This window comes from Phaeoacremonium minimum (genome assembly GCF_000392275.1).
Source record: "Phaeoacremonium minimum UCRPA7 unplaced genomic scaffold PA7_03_scaffold_504, whole genome shotgun sequence".
In the NCBI taxonomy this organism is placed as follows: Eukaryota; Fungi; Ascomycota; class Sordariomycetes; order Togniniales; family Togniniaceae; genus Phaeoacremonium; species Phaeoacremonium minimum.
The window spans coordinates 202,731-222,731 of NW_006921406.1; the positions used below are offsets into that span (position 1 = coordinate 202,731).

A 20,001-nucleotide genomic window follows, 5' to 3' on the forward strand; every position below is an offset into this window, starting at 1 on the left:
ACTTGGACGACCTTCTTCCGCTGCTGTCCTACCAGACCTCGCGTAGGACAGCATTTGCGGAGCTGCTCCTCATGCCTACCCGGCCAGCCACGACAACTGCTGCCACTCGATTCTCACAACTGGTCATGCTGGCTGGCCAATCCAGTCCTGACCGCCATTCTCTGGACCTTGATTTGCGAGGAATTCTAAATTCGAGACCCACGATGTTGGGCCATTGAGGCCGCGACAATCGACTTAGGCCAGCTCCGAACTCGCTGGTCTCAGGTCAATCGCGTGATCATCGCCTCGTCTACTAGACATCGAAGCGAGAGAGATCGTCGTTTGCTCTAATGGAAGCCATCCCGAAACTCCCAGACCAACAGAGCTTGTCAACATCAGAGAGTAGCATCCAACCGAGAGCTCGTAGCGAAGAGAGCACGCCTCTACTCATCTCAGAAGCTCAACCATTGATGGCACGATTGTGTTCCTCGGCAGGAAAGCCTTGCCTTAGTCTGCAATGATACGGACTATTGCGGTATGGTCGGGGAAGCATGGGTGGATGCATGTGTGTGCATGCAATCTAGATGTACGTACCGTGAGGTAAGATAGCGAGGTAGGGCGAGAAAGGCTGGTCCTGCTCGCCTGCCGGGAGAGTGCTCGAGTCGATTATCGTCCTCGCTTTGTTTCCTTGTATCTCCGAGACAGTCCCCGCACACAATCTGTTTGTTGCTTTTACTTTAGCTCGTGTCCACAGGCAAGTCTCTAGTGAGACAAGCCCACGCTTGCTATATGCTCTCTACCTTACGGTCTGCTAGGCCTGTCACTGCTTAGGAAACACATGCTCGAACTCGACCAACAACCAGACCATGAATGACACGGCCCGGCTGACAGAGACCTTTTCCGGCTGAAGAGCGTTGCCATAAATGAGGTGCATACTGCCGAGCTTGCCTGCTCAGTGAGGACTCGATGGCCCTGCCCCTTGTCTACCATATGGGATCAGCATTGACCCCGGCTAGTGCCAATACACGGATGACCAGGGCAGGGAGGGCAGGAGAGTCTATCCTACCCTACCCTATACCCCTGTCCTTGTTCTTTAGCCTCCATCTTTCTCTGCATGTCTTTGCATGATGGATGGACCGTTGTGCCAATGAGTGGGCTGGTTAGTGGCCGCCACAAAGGTGCAGAGCTGCCCTTTTAGTCGCTCAACAGCTCCTATCCCTGCTCCTGTCTGCAGTACACTGCTTTGGTCTCCATCACTGTCACCTCCTCACTTCTATTCTCAGGTGGGGTTGTATGTTGGCTCCCACATCTGGTCACCGTCCAGCCGACCGCCCATTGGCACCAATAAGCGCATGGCATATTCCACCATTCCCTTATGTGAGCACACAGGAAGCCCATCCCATCCCCATTGCGACTCCACACGGCCGACCTACCTGTGCATGTACGTACCTGTTCTATTGTAGTCTGCACTATGTAGTATAGTTGTAAGGCAGGCGCACTGCGAGGAGGCCGGAAGAGGGAAAGGCAAGCCACCCCAAGCACTCACACTCTCGCTCTGATCCAAAATTAGAAGCACCCAATCCTCTCTCTGCACCATTGTTCGTGGCCGTCGAGATGGCGGCCACGATATAAGTCTTTGGACAGCCAACCTCCATCAGGATGTTTCGACTCTTTTCAGTTCAAGGTCAGTTGGATTCAAGGTGTCGTTCCAGTTTCGTCAAAAACAGTCTTCCTCTCTTTTCAACTCTCTCCTCGCTCAACGCCGCCATTATCAAGACCACCCAACCCGGCGCCATCCACAATATCCAGTCAGTACAGCAAGCCGGACTTGCTCTCAGACCAGTCACTCTTTCGACGAGCGAAATACATACATACGCGATATAATATTTTGATACGTTAATCTTTGGGCTTGACGGGAGATTAGAGTTGTCCATCGGCTCAAGAACACCGAACCCGTTACTCAAATCACTCGCCCTCTCCTGTGTGCTTTTGGACCTGGACCCGGACTAGCTAAGGGGACCCTGGCCACCACAAGTCTCCCCTCCCGCTTTCGCTCGGCCCAGAAGCTATCGCCCACACCCCCCGACCTCCCACAACGTACACCCCTCCCCCCAGTTGTGGTTGCTTGTCAGTCACTGCAAGGTACCTATCTGAAGATAGGCCGGAGGTACAAATGTCAACACTACCCCCCAACCATCGAGAGGAACAGATGCGAGCACCCCAAGTCAACATGGCTGTCGCAACTTCAACAAAGTCAAAGCCGGCCTCCAAGGCCAGCAGCAATGCAACCTCCAAACAGAAGACACAGATGCACCGCCGCTCAAGAACAGGTTTGTCCGCTTTCTTCGGGTCCTCCATCGTCGCTTATTATACATTTCCGGTTACTATTTCCTTATGTCCTCTCGTCGTGGGAGCCACTAGCTAACATGTCTGCTTTTTCAAGGCTGCTATACATGCAGACTAAGACGGAAGAAGTGCGATGAGGGCTCGCCAATGTGCTCAGCATGCAAGCATCTCGGCCTGCAATGCGAGTACAAGCGACCAATGTGGTGGAGCAACAACGATGCCAGGCGAAAGCACAAGGACGACATCAAGATGATCATCAAGCGTAAGAAGTTGTCGGAGAAGGCGTCCCACGCCACCATTCAGACTTCTGTCAACTCCCCACCCGGCTTGTCGCATTCTCTCCCAACATCGGCAACCTTCTCAGATCCCCTGGATCGCACAAGATCAGCGTCAATCGACTCGCATTTCTCCTTCAACTTCAACAGCCCGCCCACAGTGTCGGACTCGTTCCAATACAATGCGCAGTTGCACCCTGATTTCATGTTTGGTGCATTCCCATCGCCCTATGAGATCGATGTCAAGACCGAGAGGCAGATGTTTGTTAATGATGTCCCCACACTGAGAGAGTCTACAATCTCAACCTTCAGCACTTACCACACTCCTCCACCTCCCGGTACGATCCTACCATCATTCCAAGGAGAAGGCGAGTGGACGGAGCAGGTGTACTCAGAGCGACGAGAGTCGCTCACTGAAGAGACTCTTAATGTCAACTTCTTTGACTTTTCTCACGGCCCTGCCTCCAGCTCAAGACATGTCGCCATTGAATTGGACGAGGGTGATCAGAGGCTCCTCGATCACTTTATTCAATTCGTGCTCCCGACTATCTTTCCAATTCTTGAGTCAAACCAGCATGGATCTGTTGGCTCCGACCTCATCCTCCCAGCGCTTCAGAGTAACAAAGGCTACCTGCACTGCTGCCTGAGCATCGCCGCGCAGCACTACAAGTCAATGGCTGGTGTGCAAAGCGAGGAGATTGACAGCGATATCATGCGCCACCGCTATGCAACCATCTCTGCTCTCTGCGATGCCTTGAACCGGGACGAAAACCACCAGCAGATCCTTGAGGCCGCTCTTGGCCTGATCTTCTTCCAATGCTGCGTCGGTCGCTACGATGACTCTCTGCCAGACATCCCATGGCACCAGCACTTTCAGGCTGCGAACTCTCTTGTTCAGAAACTTGATCTCCCTCGCATTGTTTCTGATCCAAATGAGCCATTGGCCCAGACACCGTTCAACATGACACTCACCTCGTGGATTGACATCCTCGGCGCCACCATGCTAGGTCGCTCTCCTCATTTCGCGCACACCTACCGGGACAAGCATTTGTCTACCAACCCATCTCTGGGTCTGCGTGAGCTCATGGGCTGCGAGGATCGTGTCATGTACTTGATCTCCGAGATTGCCTGCCTCGAGTCATTGAAGAAGGAGGGCATGGACGACATCACTCTCTGCCAACACGTGCACGTCCTTGGCGACCAAATCGGCCTAACTGAGGTCGGCGAAGCCGCACCCAAGATCCCTTTCAATGCCAACGGCAGCCTGAGCCCGAAGCAGCTGAGCAAGAACATGACAGCCGCCTTCCGCCTTGCCGCACGCATCTACCTCTGCAGCCTGGTACCCGGCTTCAACCCCAGTCAACCCAGCTGCATCGGCCTCGTCGAGAAGCTGACTGCAGTGCTGGAGCTCATCCCCTCCGGCCCCGCGGGCTTCGATCGCAGCCTGGCCTGGGTTTTCCTTATCGGCGGGTCCGTCAGCACACCTGGCTCGACCTTCCGGGTCTTCTTCGAGGACCGCATCGCCCAGCTCGGCGAGCTCTCCCACTTTGGCTCCTTCGGCCGCGTGGCTTGCCTCCTCCGCGAGGTCTGGGCACAGGCCGACTCGCAGGCCTGCTCGCCGGTCAGCGCGGTGTCGACGGAGGCGCAGGCACCACTACCACAGTACGTCCACTGGCGGGACGTCATGCAGATGAAGGGCTGGGACTTCCTGCTCATCTAAATCCGATGGGGCAAGATCTGCATGATAAACTGTGTGGTGAGCGCCCGCGCCCTCCGCAAAGGGTGATATGCAGGCTCATGCCTCCCTTTTGATCACCTCGACGCCGCTGCTTGGCTTCGGTCGAGACACACATACACAAGAAAAAAGAAAAGAAAAAAGAAACAAACGTATCTGAACATGTTTATATCTCATCATCAGAGTTGACTTAGATGTTGCCGCAAGGCATTGAGGAAGACGTTTTTTTCACGTCTTGGAACGACACTGGACCTTGATAAAAAGAGCTGGAACACCTTTTTATTGTTTCTTTCCTGGAAAGGAAAACATACCTTTCTGCAGCTGAGACTGTCCTGACTGTCCGCTGCATGGGTTCTGGAGCCATACGATAACGAACATTTTCCTTTTCTGATCATCGTTTTTTATCTGTCTCAATTTTTTTTCAAAACATCCTAATGTTCGTTTTTCTTATATCGTATATACCAGGACAGCATGCATGGGCCAGGAGTTCTTCAGGCGGGTTGGGCGGGTTGAGCCAGGTAACAGGGTTTTTGGGAGGGGAATACCCATGGGAGGGAATAGCATTCTCAGGAACATTGGGAAAGGGTTTTAACGAAGCATATTTCAGTATATTTGCTTCCTGGGAGGAGATGATCACAGCCGCGAGAGAGCAGCAGCAGCAGCAGCAGCAGCAGCGCTCCGCGACCTTTATGTCTAGTCTACCCTTTTTACTTCTGCCAGCTACAAGAGCAGCCCTCGCGCGCGCGAAAAGACGCGCGAGGGTAGAGCGAAGAAGAAAAGGTGTAATAATACCAATTATCATGAACCACTACAACGAGCCTGAAGCCAACTCGCAAGCAAAATGTGAAATTGAATGAAAAGAAAATGTTCCCCTATTGGCAATTGGTGAGAGCGTCATGAAACCGTCTTCATCTCTGGCAGAGCGGCTATCGCTGAAAGAGGACGCAACGGTTGGAGGGAACGTGCACGCGCGCGCAAAATGCTGCGGTGCGGCCTGTGGTGGTGTCCCTGTGCGATTTGGGCGGGAATACCTACTGCGGGTGATTCGTCCTCAGAGGTGGTCGGGACCCCGGGGACTGCTGTTGACGCCGGCGATGCAGGTTCGCGAGAGAAGTATGACGACAGTGAGGGCGTCTTGGAATTGATTAGGGATGGGTTATCACGGGTCAAGACTGGACGCCTTTCTTTGATTCGGTCGAGTTGATCGTCTGTGTATCATTCACATCCATTCTGTAGAAGCTTGTATCGATATACTACGTACTGGAGTGTAAGTGACTTGGATATACTAAGACGGTATCGTCAGTGTCACCAAGACAGACATCTTGTCATGAACCCAGTAAGTAGGGCAGTACTTAGCACGTCTAACTCTAAGCTAGGCCATATCTCTTGATAGATGCAAGAATTCCAACGGCGGAGCGCCGGATAAGAGCAAGGTCGCCGGATTTCTTGCCCCACAGCCGAGCCGGGCATGATGGAGAAACGGAGCCAGCCGGGAATCGCAGGTTATCCCAATCTGGTAACCCGCCGTGGGTAGATGGAAATGCAGGTACACATGCTTCACCGCACTCGATTTCTAGCTGTATACACGAAGAAATGTCGTCATTCAATGCTATTTTCTCGGCTAGGGTCTCAGATCACGACCATGTGAACAGGAAGCCGAGCTTGTCTTTCTCACCCGGCTTTTCGGCCCAGACTGGGACATGGGTCTGAGGTGGACACTTGACGATAGGCTCTGAACCGCCAGCGCTCCCTTGGGTCTCTCGCAAGCGAGCTCTCACCTGCTCACGTGTCTCTGTTAAACACGAATATCAGCTCAATCGCTGTGAGACTCTACGGAACATGTGACCGATGGGAGAATACACCGCTTGAATCCAGCGGAGTTAGTTAGTTGAGAGTCATTGGCGGTGTAATAGTGTAAGTCATCAGTCATCGAGGGGCTAGTGTCGGTCGACTCATCAAGTCTCGCTTCTTCCAACTTACACCCCACGGGCCGATGCAGAAAAACCCATCTCCAAGCGATGACCAGAGCCAGAGATCCCCGGAAAACAGGGACGATCAGAGTCGAGGCATTCTCGCGAACCATGCCGAGCTGAATGGCCTCACCGTCATCCACGTAAGTCTGCATGGGCGACCTGCTGCGTGGGGAAGGGAAGAACAGTTGAGAGCCGTTCTAGGCTTGTCGATCATATGAGGCTTTGCTATTCCGTCGAGGATTCGCCGTCCGCGGTCATCTGACTTGCTCGCAAGGAGAGCTGCACAGCCAACGAAGTCGCCGCTGGTGCGCCAGAACAGGAAATCATTCGTGGCTCATCGCTATGCGGTCAAGCCTCACCCGGAGCCCGAGGGCAAGACATGCAATGCCATGCCATCATACAGCAGACATCATACCTCATACCCCAATGCGACAACCCCACAGTCTCATCTTCTGCAGTTCTGCGCTGTCGTGCATCGCAGCGACCCCCATCTCCGTCTCTGGGGCTGCCTCAATTGTTCCTGATTGATGACTGCGACTGCAAGGGGAAAACGGTAAGGCACACGGGGTCGCTGGTGAGCTGTGCCTGACGGTCAGTGATGATGGGTGAATGTTTGTTAATCGCTTGCCACGCTTGGGGAGGGAAATTCGGGCTAAATTGGTCTCAGCTCTCAGCCAACCATCTGCGGCCACTGGCCGTTGCGCGTCTACTTCTGAGATCGCCAGTGTAACCGAACCAACCACATTGGGCCCTTCCCACCTTCTCTGGACTCCGTCTCCTTCAAGAGAATTGAATTGAGTACCAGGCTAAAAATTACGATGCCATCCTCACCAGTCCTCGACGTCCTGGTGGCCGCAAGGTCAGGTCGGGCGCTTCACCACGGCCTGTCGTTTGGTCCTCGACAAAGAGATCCTTGACTGCACTGCCTCAGATGGTCGAATTGCCTACCCGCCCGCCGGTCGTTTCCGCTTGCTTGTTCGTTTCGTTCGATCGTTTTGCCGTCGAGGCCTCACTCACTCACTAATGTTTCCATGTTTCGACGCTCCAGACACTCGCCCATGGACTCAGTGGACTCATGGATGGGTGCATGGATGCCTCCGGAGATGACGGCGGCCATTCGACGGCCACTCAACTCCATCGCAGTCATCGACGGTGCCGCCAGCGTGGCTCCACTGCCCATATTCGGTTGGACATCAATGCTGCTGCCAGGCCGAGCCAGAGACCCTGCGTCTGGTGCACCTCTCTGTCTGTCTCTATGCTACTCGCTGCCAGGCGCTGCTACGGAGGGAGCTGTTGAACGGCCTCCTCTCTCTTTGTGAACTGCAGACAAAGACGGGCGATTTCGCTGCTCGATGTCGTGTCCATCTCGAGCATCATCATCCGACCCTGTAGGTGTGGTGTGGCTACTCCAAGGCCTCTCTTCCTTTCTCTTCCAGTCGTTTTGTGCATGCCAGAACAGCATCCTTTGTTCGCGGCCCTTTCTCTCCACCCCATACGCCTTATACTCTCTGGCACTCGGGACAAACGGATTCGTGCCTGTCTGTTGCGCGTGAATCACCTCGCTACTCTTATTTCTATGCCTTGACGAGTCATCCGCCAAGGAACGACACCAATTTCCTTCTGTTTCTACTCTTTTCACCTCATATATCACTTTCCCGGAAAGTGAACAATATATCGACTTTTCACCCTGCACGGAAGCTATCTTACTCATCTTCTACATATTCAGTAGCACAACACTTTGTATTCTATCAAAAAAAGAGCAGACGGGTACACAAGACACAGCGATGGCGAGGTTGCGGAGGCCTCTACGAGCCTTCCTAGTTGCGGCGATATGTGCGACTACCTCAGCATCAGCGATACCGTTCCGTGCTCTTTTTGAGCGAGCAGACACATGCCCCACCGACTTCTCCAGCTGTCCAGATGGACTTCCCGACAACTTCTGTTGCCCGAATGGACAAACATGTAACGCCCTGGCGGGAAACACGACGGCTCTCTGCTGTCCAGAGGGTGCAAACTGCGACAGGATACAGCCCATCACATGTGATTTATCACAGCAGGATGCTTCAAAATCCCCGACCAACCTCATCAAGACCACGGCTCTGAACGCGGCTCTGGGACGCTGCGGAACCAACACCTGCTGCCCATTTGGATATTCGTGCGACTCTGATACGAAATGCAAGAAGGACGCAAACCAGAACGCGGCGCCGATAGAGACAACGCCGGTGTCTACCTCGACAACGGCAGTCACTTCGCTGCTCACCGCAACGGGCAAGCCAACGACCACAACGCCCACGGCATCCGCAACCGTCTCTCCAGACCCCGTCTCCGCCACGTCCGAGGCACCGCAGCCTACCACAACAAGCAGCTCGTCCGGCGGGTCCTCCACCGCCGCCATCGCGGGCGGTATCGCGGGTGGCCTGATAGCGGCGATCCTCATCGCGATCCTGGTCTGCGTGTGCATCAAGCGCAAGCAGAAGCAGAGAAAGGAGGCGGCCGCGGCTGACCCCCTGAAACTCAACCGCTCGACGTCGTCGTTCGGCAACATCATCGCCAACCCGCTCACGGCGGGCGGCCCCCACCTCAAGGGCCCGATCAGCAAGCCCATCATCTCGGCGGGGTCGACGATGCGCTCCGACTTTGCGCGGCGGAGCCCCGGCTCACATCGCGACTCGTCCGGCTTCGGCGGCGGCGGCGTCGGCATCGCCAGGGGCTCGGGCGACACCTATGAGGAGCACGGCGCCAGCAGCCTGCCGAGCACGCCGTCGCGGACGCCGAGGACCCAGGTGCGCCCCGGCGTGGGCACGGCCGCGGTCCCGCCGATCCGCAACATGGCGGCGACGAGGCGCGAGCCGCCAGAGACGCCGCCGCCGCCGCAGCAGCGACGCGACCGCGAGCCCAGCTCCGTGAGCATCAACGTGTTTGCGGACCCGACGGTCGCGACGCCGCATAGCGGCCTGCTGACGCCGCACCGCGAGAGACGGCTCAGCCACCAGACTACCTTCACCGATATGATGGAGCAGGCCGATCTGGGCGGGATAAGGCGCGGCGAGCCGTACGTGCCGCCGAGTGCACAGTCGAGTCCTGCGAGGAGAAGGTAGTGAAGAGCTGCCCGGAGTCAGAAGAGTGGTGTGTGAATCATGAGCCAAGCTATTACGCTGGCCGGCGTTAAGCGTCTGGGGATCTTGGGAGGCTTTAGAAGACTCGATACCATATACTTGGATATATACACTTTCTTTCTTTAATGTCGTCACGGTACCGAGGTCTTACTAGGCTTTTTGGGGGTTTGTGTGTGGAGTTACGAAGGGAGTGGCCTAACATAACACTCATTCTGGGTTGGACGGCAGTGGTGCTTTGCATGGGATCGGAAGCATGGAGTTCACTCTTTATACCCTTTGCATATACGTGTGGTGGCAGGCGTTGAAATGGAACGGACTCTCGTTCACATAGTTGAATCAAATATTGTTTTGAAACGAGGCTTCGCTGTCAGTGTTTTTGAATTGTGAATTGTGTGATATGTGGCCGTATTCAGCGATACTGTGTGATTCGAGATACGTGAAAGAGCATAATATTCGTTACATTTCTTTTCATTTCAGTCTATCATGAAATATCTGCACCAAAGTATCATGCCGAGGTACCAACCGCCAAAACCATTGAAATGCACCGTCCATCGTACACCATGAGATCAGCTATCCCCATTCCCACGCCGCCCCTAGATCACTGCTTCTTCTTGCTGCCCGCGGCCTTCTCCTTCTCCTCCTTCTCGACGGCCTCGAAGTCGTCGAGCTCCTTGCGCTCGGCATACCACTGGCCGGCCTGCAGCACCAGCACGCCGACCAGCACGAGGGCCAGGATGGTGTTGCTGGCGGCCAGGACCTTGAGGCTGTCCTCGCGGCCGAGGATGATCTCGCCGGTGGCGGGGCCCTCGTGGGTGATGCCGCTCCAGCCCTCCTGGTGCCAGAGGCCGGCGGACACGGCGCGCATGCCCTTGACGATGTTGGAGAGGTAGATGCCGACGCCGATGACGTACAGCACGAGGCTGGCGCCGTCGAACAGCACGTTGGCCTCCGAGGGGCGGAACAGCTTGATGAAGAAGCCGAGGAAGCCCACCGACATGATGATGTTGAGCATGCGCGCGATCAGGGGCGGCGCCTGGTGCAGCAGCTTAAGGTGCGCCTCGAGCTGGTCGAAGAAGGCCGGCTCGACGGGGTCGGACGTCCACAGCAGCGGGAAGTCATAGGGGAACTGCGCGAAGAGGATCCCGAGAAACAGGCAGACAGCTATGTGACGGGCGGGTTAGCATTCATGCTCCCATGCATCGGGTCGCAATCCGATGCTGCCGGATAGCAGTCGCGGAGGCGGGGGACGTTCTGGCTTGGAGGAGAGCTACTTACGGCTAATGATCATGAAGGTCGCGAAGGAGTTGGAGCCGCGGTAGTTCTTGGACCGCGTGGTCTTGGACCAATCTACCCAGCTACTAGCCATTGCGAAGACTCTTGTTCAACTGTTGCGCAAGGTGCGATCAATCGTGGACTGTGGCGAAGACGAGGTTGAGGAGTTTGTGCGCGGGGCTGCTGGAGGATGTTGGCTGACGGAAGCGGGACAGGACTGCGGTAGCAGCAATTGCACTATTAAGCGATGCTGGACGTCGTGACACGAACGGTCTGAGATATCTGCCCAGGTAACAATGAAGTGACGACAATAATTGTGTAAGCAGCTATCTGTCAATTTCGCGCAGTTGTGCTGTGTTGTCAAAATTGGACCCTGGGGATCCTCCTCCCAATTTCTCTCTATCGGGTGTCGGTCCACTTACGGTGACGCCGTTCTTCAGCTTCGACGGCAGCTAAGCTGCAACCGGAAGGCCAGTCTTGGCGCTCATGTCCAATCAACAGCGCCTTATAAAGTCTGTTATTCATGGCAGCAAAGTCAAATGTCAAACAAAGTCAAAGGGTTCAATATCACCGTCAACAGTCTTTGTCACAACCATAAAGAATTGGAACGGATTTTTGAAAGAATGACCTTTTGATATTGCGTTTGTACAGTAATCTGACCAAATTGTGATTCAGTTCAACAAATCTTTGAATACGCTCTTTACGAGTGATGCTACGTTTTATGTAATTTACCTGAGTGACTTTACCACCACGACGGAGAACTTACGTCCTCTGGCTCTGAATAGTAATATTCTTCGTCTGAGTCCAAGAAGATCTCAGTCATGTCTTCAGTGAATAAGTCATCCTGTGGGAGGTTCTGAGGAGAACTGGGAGGCTCTTTGGTTGAAAGTTCCAGATAGTCCCATGGATCAGGACGGCCCGCCCGGAAGCAGAAGCTTGCATCGCCAGATGGTACTTGAATACGAAGGCTCGGCTGCAATACTCTCAACGCGGCCTGAAAATCGACAAGAATCAACTCACCACCAGGTCGCACCGCACCGCGAAACAACCGAATCCAGTTGGGCTCTGGAGAAAGCTCACCAGCGGGCGCTGTGGCCGGGTCAAATTCATATTCCTCGTGAGAGTCTTCCACCTCCTCGATGTGCAGCTCGTCGTGACCTGGATAAAACTCCTCCGATCGCAGGCCTACCAAAACCAAAAGCTTTAGCTGTAGGCCTGAGCTGCTCATGTTAGCTGCTGCTTGTTCGAGAACCTCTGTCCCTACATAGCCCACACTATAGGCTCGTAGGTCAACAAATAACGACTCTAGCTGCGGCATCATGTCCCAACGGAGGAACAAGCCGCAGCACTGCTCAAAATCCAGTCGCGCTTGGAGGAGTGCTTCGTTCGCGCGCGCCACACCATTGAACGCATCAGGAGTGTGCACGAAATCATGGGCGGTGGCTTCTACGAACTCGGCGTCTGCATTGAATATGAGATGCTTGATCATATGGAAGGGTTGGCTCTCACCATTGTCTTTTGATGCTTGCAGCTCCCGAGCCCTCGCCAGATTGTCCCAAAAGGGCAGGTTCACCGCCGCCCATGTGTCCCGCAAAAGGTGGGCTTGAGGAATCATTGCTGATAAGCTTGGGTTATCAAGCTTTCTGTTGAGATGGTGAAACTCTTGGTTGATGTCTCGCGCGTGATCTTGATGTGCAAGCTTCCAGAGCTCATATTCGGCATCGGTTTGCAGCGTGCTGAGGTCATCGTAATGGGTGATGTCTCGCGAGGGGAGGTAAATGTGTTTCAGTCTATCGTCCATGTGGTCGAAAGAGGTGAAGATCTTGCCTCGCCCTTCACTCGAGACAGTGTAAGTGTCCATCCTAAAGGTCCGCGTTATTTGGCATATTTTTGACTGAGTATACATACCTTCATCATCCATGTGTGGGCAGACCGGCCAGCCTCGAGGGAAGTGAGAAAATGCGCATACATCACTTGTTCGAGTGAGATAATGCAGAATCCTTAATAGTATCTCCCATGGAAGTTGCCTGATGCGGCTTGCAAGATCATCTGTCCGCTCTGCAGACATACTAATTGAACTTTGCCAAAAAAAACTTCAGGACGCTGATCCTAGACTGAACCTTCCCAGACATGTAGCATGCAGAAACACCTTTGAGAGCGAAATCATGTTGGCCTTATATCCTTTTCTTTGAACAATGAATATTGTTCAATGCCAACCAACAATGGGCTTCATTGACAAAGAACACAGGATGGACTACAACTGGGGACCTTGTTTGTCGCACTCTGGTACTGAGCAGCGCTGATTAACCGCGGCTGATTGCAATTAAATTCCAGTAATTCAATCCTATTCGCATCAACTCAACGATATTTCTGTTGTCAAGAGTTAGATAATCAATAGCGATAGGAGAAAACTGCCCGGCTCTAATAGGCACTGGCAAAATCACCTTTCGACAATGCTGAGCGGCGAAGCTACGCAGGTAAAATCAATTATAACATTAGTTGTTCTGGCCTTTTCATTATAACGCCATGAAACCGGATATCAATACAACCCTATATATGAACGCCATCACATACTTGCGTTGGCATGAAATTGTCTGCAGCCGCGTGTCGTGGCACTCCTATCATCTAAGCCTGGTTCTGCAAGGGCTCCAGGTAGACTGACCATCCGTTCGGATGTGAGCTACCCAGAAACCTACTTGGAAGCGGCGCCACCAACTGCTGCCTTAAACTGACATTACTACTTCCGCTGCCGAGTTGACCCATGTCCCAATGAAAAGGCACAGAGTTCTCGACATTCCACTCCAGACGCTCGATGAGCTGTGGGTGCTCGTAGCGGGTCGGGTCTGTTTTCCACGCGTTTTCAATGTTATCGTCAACATGCTTCTTGTTCTCCAAGCCGCCAAAGGGCTTGCACAGCATGACTAGGAGGTCCAATGCAAGCGCCATGAGCTCCGGGTTGCCGTCCTCTGGGACCCGGAGGAGGTATTGGCGCGGGAAGAACTGAGATGGCCCGGTGAGAACACCCAATCTAGGGTCTTGAAACATGGAATCCAGAGTTGGTACGTCTTCGGTTAGCCGCTGGTATATAGATGATAGTTTGGCGTGGAACTTGGCTGCTACGGGGTCACAGGACCCGCAATACTCCAGCGTGCTCAGACAGATTCGCGCGCATTCTAGATCATCATCGGTGTCGCAGGCTGTTAGAAAGTGAAGCTGTTTCTGCGCGACTGAATACAGGACAACTGTGCAGGCAGTATATGCTTGGTAGCTGTTCACAGTGTTAGAAACACAGAACCCACGCCAAAAGGTATCTAAATGCATCAACTACTCACATGACGAGCCAGCACTTCTTGAAGACTCCGTTATCTGCCATTAGCGTACCGAGGATCCTCGCCGTGCTCTTGGCCGAGAGAACGCCCTCCTCCGCACACCCAACGAGCTCCTTAGACGGTCGCGAGGGGAGTGTCCTATCGCCCGGGATTCCACGATTCTTGACAATTTGAGATGCTATCCTGCGATACAAAAGCATAAATGCGCCTAAGTACAGGAGGTGCACATGGTAGATCGTCAAACGCAGATTCCACGGTAGAGATGCATTCTGTACGTTGTGAAGATGCATTAGGCTCGGTAGCTGAGCGTGCCATTCTCGTAGATCTAGGAGAATAGTCTCGATTGTGAGAAATGAAAGGTCCTTGAAAAGTAGGTTCAAGCGTAGAATGTCGGCTTTGAGGATGGATATCTTTGTGAGTTCCGATTGTACCACTACAGCTCGTTAGAAAATCTATCGTCGCTCGGGGGTGGGAGAGAGACCTACGATCAGCAAGATTCGTTGAGTTGTCTACATCAAAATCCGTCAACTAAAATCCAATACATGTTAGTTGCGAATGCAATGACACGGACTCTTCAGGCAATCAACTTACAGCCACCTTCTCCGTCATCCCTGTGTTAACACCAGACATGTAGCCAATTGTGAATGATAGCCAGCTGACAGCATGAGTTTTGATGCCTTTTAAGGGTAGAGAAGACTTACCTAGAGAGAAACATTAATGTCCTCCATGCCTTGCGATAATCAATCCAAACATCATCTGGAATTAATGGATCGTGCCACTTTTGGTCTAAACCATGTCTCTTGGCTATTCCGAGACCGACTTCTAAACATTGTTCAGCATACTTCATACGCGCAATACGAACTTGACCGAGTGGTGTTGATACTGACCAATATACGCCAAAGATATCGTCACCTTGTCGAATATGTTGAACATGGCCAAAAGCCCGCAGACTTTGATAGCATCTAGAGGATGTTCTACTAGGACCGCCTCGTAGTAGTGTTTTGCGACATTGTATAATCCGTCCATCTTCTCCCGACTCGCGTTCTCCTCGCTCTGTTCGTATTGCAGCCCCATGGCAGCGACCAGAGCCACGCAGCACACTGCGACTTTGCTGACCTCGGTGGAGTCTTGGTCGAACACCATGTCATAGTATCTCGCTGCTTGCTCTCGGGAGAAGAACTGGAACAGCTTTCCTGTCGAGCTGAAGAACGCCTCGAGTGCGGCCCTCACGAACTCAGAGGTTGGTAATTTCATCTGAACAATAAATGGGACCTCTGCAGTCGTCAACCCTACTGCGCCATCAGCCAGAGAAACCGTGTGCACCGGAGTCTTGCCCTTCAACGTGACGGGCCCAGCTGGTATTAGAGGGTCGATGTCCAGGTTCTCTAGATGCGGAGTCGTATCGAGCGCACTGCCAGAGCTTGAGCTCTGCTCGGTCAACGTCTCGAAGACGGCCGGGCTCGCCTCGGGGTCGTCCACTATGGACGAGAGATTCTCGCCCGTCCGGATGCGCTGGACCAGACGCTCGCTCTCGGTCGGCGACGTTGTCTGCAGCGAGGCGAACAGCTTCTCCAAGGTCTCCAGACGAGTTTTGGCGGCCTCTTGCCTGGACATCGAAGGGGTTCCTTCGTACCCGCATGGCCGGCCCTTTGTGGCGCAGGTCTTGCATCTTGGTGTCTCTCCCGAGCACTAGGACGCCGTTCTCAGCGGATATGCTCAAGAAGGGGAGGGATTGTGGCTTTACTTTGATCTTACTCCTGCGACAGTTGTTGCACGCCTGCGCGGCGTTGCGGCTCTTCTTTCTGGATTGATAGGCATCGGCCTGCCCTTGCTCAGATGGCGGGAGGGGATTTGGCTTGATGGGCCGAAATGAAGACATCGTGATAGTTACCCAGTGTTCGCCTGGAAGGTTTCGACAATTGGGTTGGTGATGCTTTGAAGGGGGCGGGATCCCCGCGGTACTGCAAGGCACTGCTCGTTGCCAATAGGCCGCCTCAGCTGAAAGAATTAGAAGGACTTACACCATCTGTGGGACCGGAGAAGGTCTGGGCATTTCCCATGTAGTGGCTTGTGTTTTTTTCCCTCTTCCCTGGCTCATCTTACATCACGCATGAGATGTGCATCTGCTTAAAAATAAAAGGGTTTGGGGAACCGATGCACTGAAACAGCTTAAACCTTTGGATGTGGCGAAACGCCCCGGCAGATGGTGAATCTCCGGTCGGCGGAAGGTCCGAAGCGTACCATCTGGCGATGATTGGCCTGAAAAAGACGGGGTGGACTTCTCAGCCCATCAGTGAATGCTTGAAGTGTCTTTCCTGAGCCAGGTGTTGTCTGCGCAGTCTTTCGTAGGGGTCCAATTGGCGTTTCTGTCTATAAAGATAAATACCCATGGGCAAGCTGGTTTGATGTTGTACCAAGCTGCGTATTTTGGCGCACGCTTGAACGTTCTCGAAGGGCCGGGGCGCCGATCGGCCCAGAGCAAGGAGTGGGGCCGTTCGTTTTGCGGAGGTGGCTCCGGGAGGACATCTAGACACACGCACGTAGTTTTGAAAAGGTGGCGATATCAGGAACGTTGTCGTTATGAACTCTACCTCTATCTCATGTTCAATGCGACACACGCGGACAACGACCGGACAGTAAATCATGACCAGATCTGTGCTCCACGGATGTTCCACGGCTGTACGGTTCCTCATAGCAAGGCCCTCGCCGGCAGTTTGCGCAGCGTATTACGAGCGTTTCACGTCATAGACATGCCTGGGTATTTCTCAGTCAAGTGATGGACCTGTCTGCAGAATTTCTACTTTGAATATCGAAAAGGCCTCCGCTCGCTCCGTGCTCCAATGCTATGTAGGTAGATCTGGCCTGTCCATCCTGCAGAAGATAACCAGATACCGATGAGCACCAATCGAGTTCAGAGGAACGACGAAAGATGAAGCCATTATTCATTCAGTCGCGGTCTTCTATCCCAGCGATTACTGGCCGACGAGTGGGCGAATAAGGGTGAGCACGGCTCAACGCGTCGACTCGAGACTCTCTGGATTTATCCGCGAGTCGATCGTCATGTCTGTACAGGACTTTCGATGGCATGCCCACCGAGCAATCTACCTCGACAGCCACACAAACGGCTAATGCGAGACAATTGCAGAAAGGGGCGGCAAGCCACCTAAATCAATGCGGGTAATGGTTGGTTACACGGTCCCCTTTGTCGCAGGTTGGCCTGCACAGCCTATCGTCAGTGGTCTGAGGGCTCAGGAGGGGTCCTCTGCATGCTGTATGTATGCTTTCTTTTTCTCCCTCATCCTGCCTCCTTTTTGCTCTGTCTGTGCTGTGTTGTACTATGTATGTGTGTGCACACTGGCGGGTGGCAGCAGGTGGCAGTCTCAAAGTTACATTGATGATGCAGGCCCCCCAATCTGATTGATGTAGGGGGCACTGACTGACTGTGCACTGCTGCCACTGCACATGCAGGGTCGTTTTGGTTGCCGTGGTAAGCAAAGGCAGGCTAGCCGGGGTCTGCCTCTTCGGCCGCCACGTCAACTGAGGGCCATCAACAGAAGATCATTCGCCCAGCGAGCTCCATCACCACTCGGAGCAGCGCATTTTAGCCCGCCCTGGGACCTGCATATTCCCTGTAATAGGTAGACCAAAAAGAACAACAGCCTTACATCAGCGAACCGTGGAGCACACTCGTTCATTCACCGTGTACCTAGGCAGCTAGGTACTGCCGGATGGCACCAATCTAACCAAATTACCATCATTCATTCGCATTGACTTTTCCATGAACGCTGCTCCTTCGTACCTACATAGATCAACAAACCAGCATAGCGTCCTCCTTGCTCCTCAACATACACAAAGTTCATTTGCGTGTTCTCACCGTACTATCATCGGCTTAGCGGTTCAGCATACTCATATCTATTTATTCTGGTGCATGACATTTACTGTGGGACGCTTGACGCCTGTCGAATCCGCGACCGCCGAAGCGTGCAGACGCGCGCCAACAACCAACGGCAGACTCGAGACAAACGCAGCAGCAGTTCCTGTTTCTCGTCGTCGAGGCCCTGGTTCCATGCCATGAGAAATGTTCAGTCGAGTATACTCTAATCGGAATCGCTCCTCGCTAAATCCCGACTTCCCCATCCACCAAGACACGGACAACGGTATGTGTGTTCCTGAAACTGTGAAACATTCCTCCCCCACAAGCGTACCCCTTGCGAGGATCCGATCAAATCTGTTTACCCCCCGATTCCCCTCCCACGACCTACAGTACACGGCCAATGTGGCCTTAGGGAGTAGGAGGAGACCGCCTTGAGGAACACTTTTTGCTGACTTCCATTCAAGTCGCAGTCAAACAACCGGCCCGCCCGCACTTGACTTCGCTCCCGGATGACCGCAACCCAGCTCGCCCAACCCTGAATCCAGCCTCTGCCGGTACTATGAATTCGCGGAGCACAGGCAATGGTCACACAGCTGTAAAAGGGTCAAAACACCACCAGTCATACTCAGCTTCGAACGTGATGGCCAACGGGCCAGACGTCCCCCGCAGAATGGCCTCGACGATCCGGCCCGTGGCCAGCTTCGACGAAGGTGCGCGCATGTCGGAGGACTCCTCGTCAACAGATGGCTCACACTCGATAGGAGGGTCACGGTCCAACTCGGCCTTCTCCAGCTCCGTCAACAGCAACGCTAGTGGCTCGTCGACTGCGTCACAGTCGCAATTACATCCCCAGAACGGCACGCCTACCATAAGGTTAAAGAAGAGCCGGTCCGGCCAGTTTCTAGAGGCGACCACCCCAACACGAGAGGTACCACCGCGGACAGTCAGCCCTGCAGGAGGAGCACGGCCGACGCTGTCCACGACTGGCTTGGAGATACCACAACGAGAAAGTAGTCTGGGGAGCACTGGTAGGATGCCCAGTCCTTCACGGGGCGAGGAGGAGTCGCCCGCCACCGGCGCAGAGCCTCACCTCTCCAACGGGTTCGATTCTACAATAGGCAAGGCAGGTCTCGGCAAGACGGGCCGTGTCATCAACAGACTAGTTTCCGATAACGAAGCGTTGAAACGCGACATTCAGATCGAACGCCTGAAAGCCGAGGAAGCACGACAGGCGGCGCGACTGATGGAGGACAAGATGGAGAGGATAGTGTCTGACTACGAAAGCCGGCTACTAGAAGCAAACGTCACGAAGACCTTACTAGCACGCAAAGAGCGGCAGGTCGAGAGCCTGCAGGCAGCAGTCGAGCTGGAGAGGCAACGAACTACAGATGCCCAAGGGCGAGAACGCACTTGGCGCGACGAGATGGAGAAGGCCAGGATAGACGCAAAAAGGCTCGTCGAGGAGGCCACAAATCACGCAGCTCTCATGGAGGGCCGATACAACGCCATCAGCAGCCACTGGAGAGAACAAGGCGACGAGGTCAAGCGATCAGTGACTCGCATGGGCAAGGAGATCGCCGAGCTGCTCGAGGACAGGAGGAAGGATGACGATAAGATCACCGTTTTGAGAGACCTGTGTGACCAGCAAGATGGCAATATTAAAGACCTGCGGCAGCAGAAGGACGAGATTGCTCGGCAGTTCCAGGCTTATAAGGACGAGCAGGAGAATCTCCTCCGAGACATCAAGACGAAGGCGGCGGAGAGGGAGACCCAGCAACAGCGGACATTGGAGGAGTCGAAGGAAGTGCTGGATAAACTGCGGTGGGCTCTGAATGTGAAGCAAAACGTACCCGGGGCCGGCTAGGGGGTTTGCTGTTGCCTCAGCACGAAAGATCATATGAAATGGCGGCGCCTGAGAAACGAGTCCTTATTATGAGACCAATCAGGTATCTGCCAGCTCAAAGAAAGCCTTCCTGTTCCGGCAGCCTGCTGAAGTATCTGGACAATAAACTTCGATGGCGGTGATGGAGAGATTGTTGCCCCTAATGGGCTCCCATATATAATGACAAGTCTCGGCAAAGACGGGGTTTTGGCGGATGGGG

General features: G+C 53.8%; 5 protein-coding genes across 5 annotated transcripts; 3 read left to right on the plus strand and 2 right to left on the minus strand.

The window, feature by feature from the left end:
- Positions 1 to 2,472: 2,472 nt before the first annotated feature.
- UCRPA7_7223 (putative transcriptional regulatory protein pro-1 protein) lies at positions 2,473 to 4,320 on the plus strand (the record flags this gene model as incomplete). The annotated part of the gene is made up of 1 exon (XM_007919756.1): positions 2,473 to 4,320. The coding sequence occupies one exon, from the start codon at positions 2,473 to 2,475 to the stop codon at positions 4,318 to 4,320; it is 1,848 nt and encodes a 615-aa protein (XP_007917947.1).
- A 3,772-nt stretch (positions 4,321 to 8,092) lies between these two features.
- Positions 8,093 to 9,406, plus strand: UCRPA7_7224 (hypothetical protein; the record flags this gene model as incomplete). The annotated part of the gene is made up of 1 exon (XM_007919757.1): positions 8,093 to 9,406. The coding sequence occupies one exon, from the start codon at positions 8,093 to 8,095 to the stop codon at positions 9,404 to 9,406; it is 1,314 nt and encodes a 437-aa protein (XP_007917948.1).
- A 616-nt stretch (positions 9,407 to 10,022) lies between these two features.
- On the minus strand, positions 10,023 to 10,790 carry UCRPA7_7225 (putative er membrane protein sh3 protein; the record flags this gene model as incomplete). The annotated part of the gene is made up of 2 exons (XM_007919758.1): positions 10,023 to 10,585; positions 10,700 to 10,790. 2 exons carry the CDS (start codon positions 10,788 to 10,790, stop codon positions 10,023 to 10,025), a joined length of 654 nt encoding a protein of 217 aa, XP_007917949.1.
- Positions 10,791 to 12,999: 2,209 nt separating this feature from the next.
- UCRPA7_7226 (putative nitrate assimilation regulatory protein nira protein) lies at positions 13,000 to 16,051 on the minus strand (the record flags this gene model as incomplete). Its single annotated transcript, XM_007919759.1, has 8 exons — positions 13,000 to 13,066; positions 13,271 to 13,314; positions 13,430 to 13,964; positions 14,029 to 14,458; positions 14,511 to 14,553; positions 14,617 to 14,636; positions 14,913 to 15,631; positions 16,047 to 16,051. The coding sequence occupies 8 exons, from the start codon at positions 16,049 to 16,051 to the stop codon at positions 13,000 to 13,002; spliced, it is 1,863 nt and encodes a 620-aa protein (XP_007917950.1).
- Positions 16,052 to 18,932: 2,881 nt separating this feature from the next.
- UCRPA7_7227 (hypothetical protein) lies at positions 18,933 to 19,763 on the plus strand (the record flags this gene model as incomplete). Its single annotated transcript, XM_007919760.1, has 1 exon — positions 18,933 to 19,763. One exon carries the CDS (start codon positions 18,933 to 18,935, stop codon positions 19,761 to 19,763), a length of 831 nt encoding a protein of 276 aa, XP_007917951.1.
- Between the last annotated feature and the right edge of the window lie 238 nt (positions 19,764 to 20,001).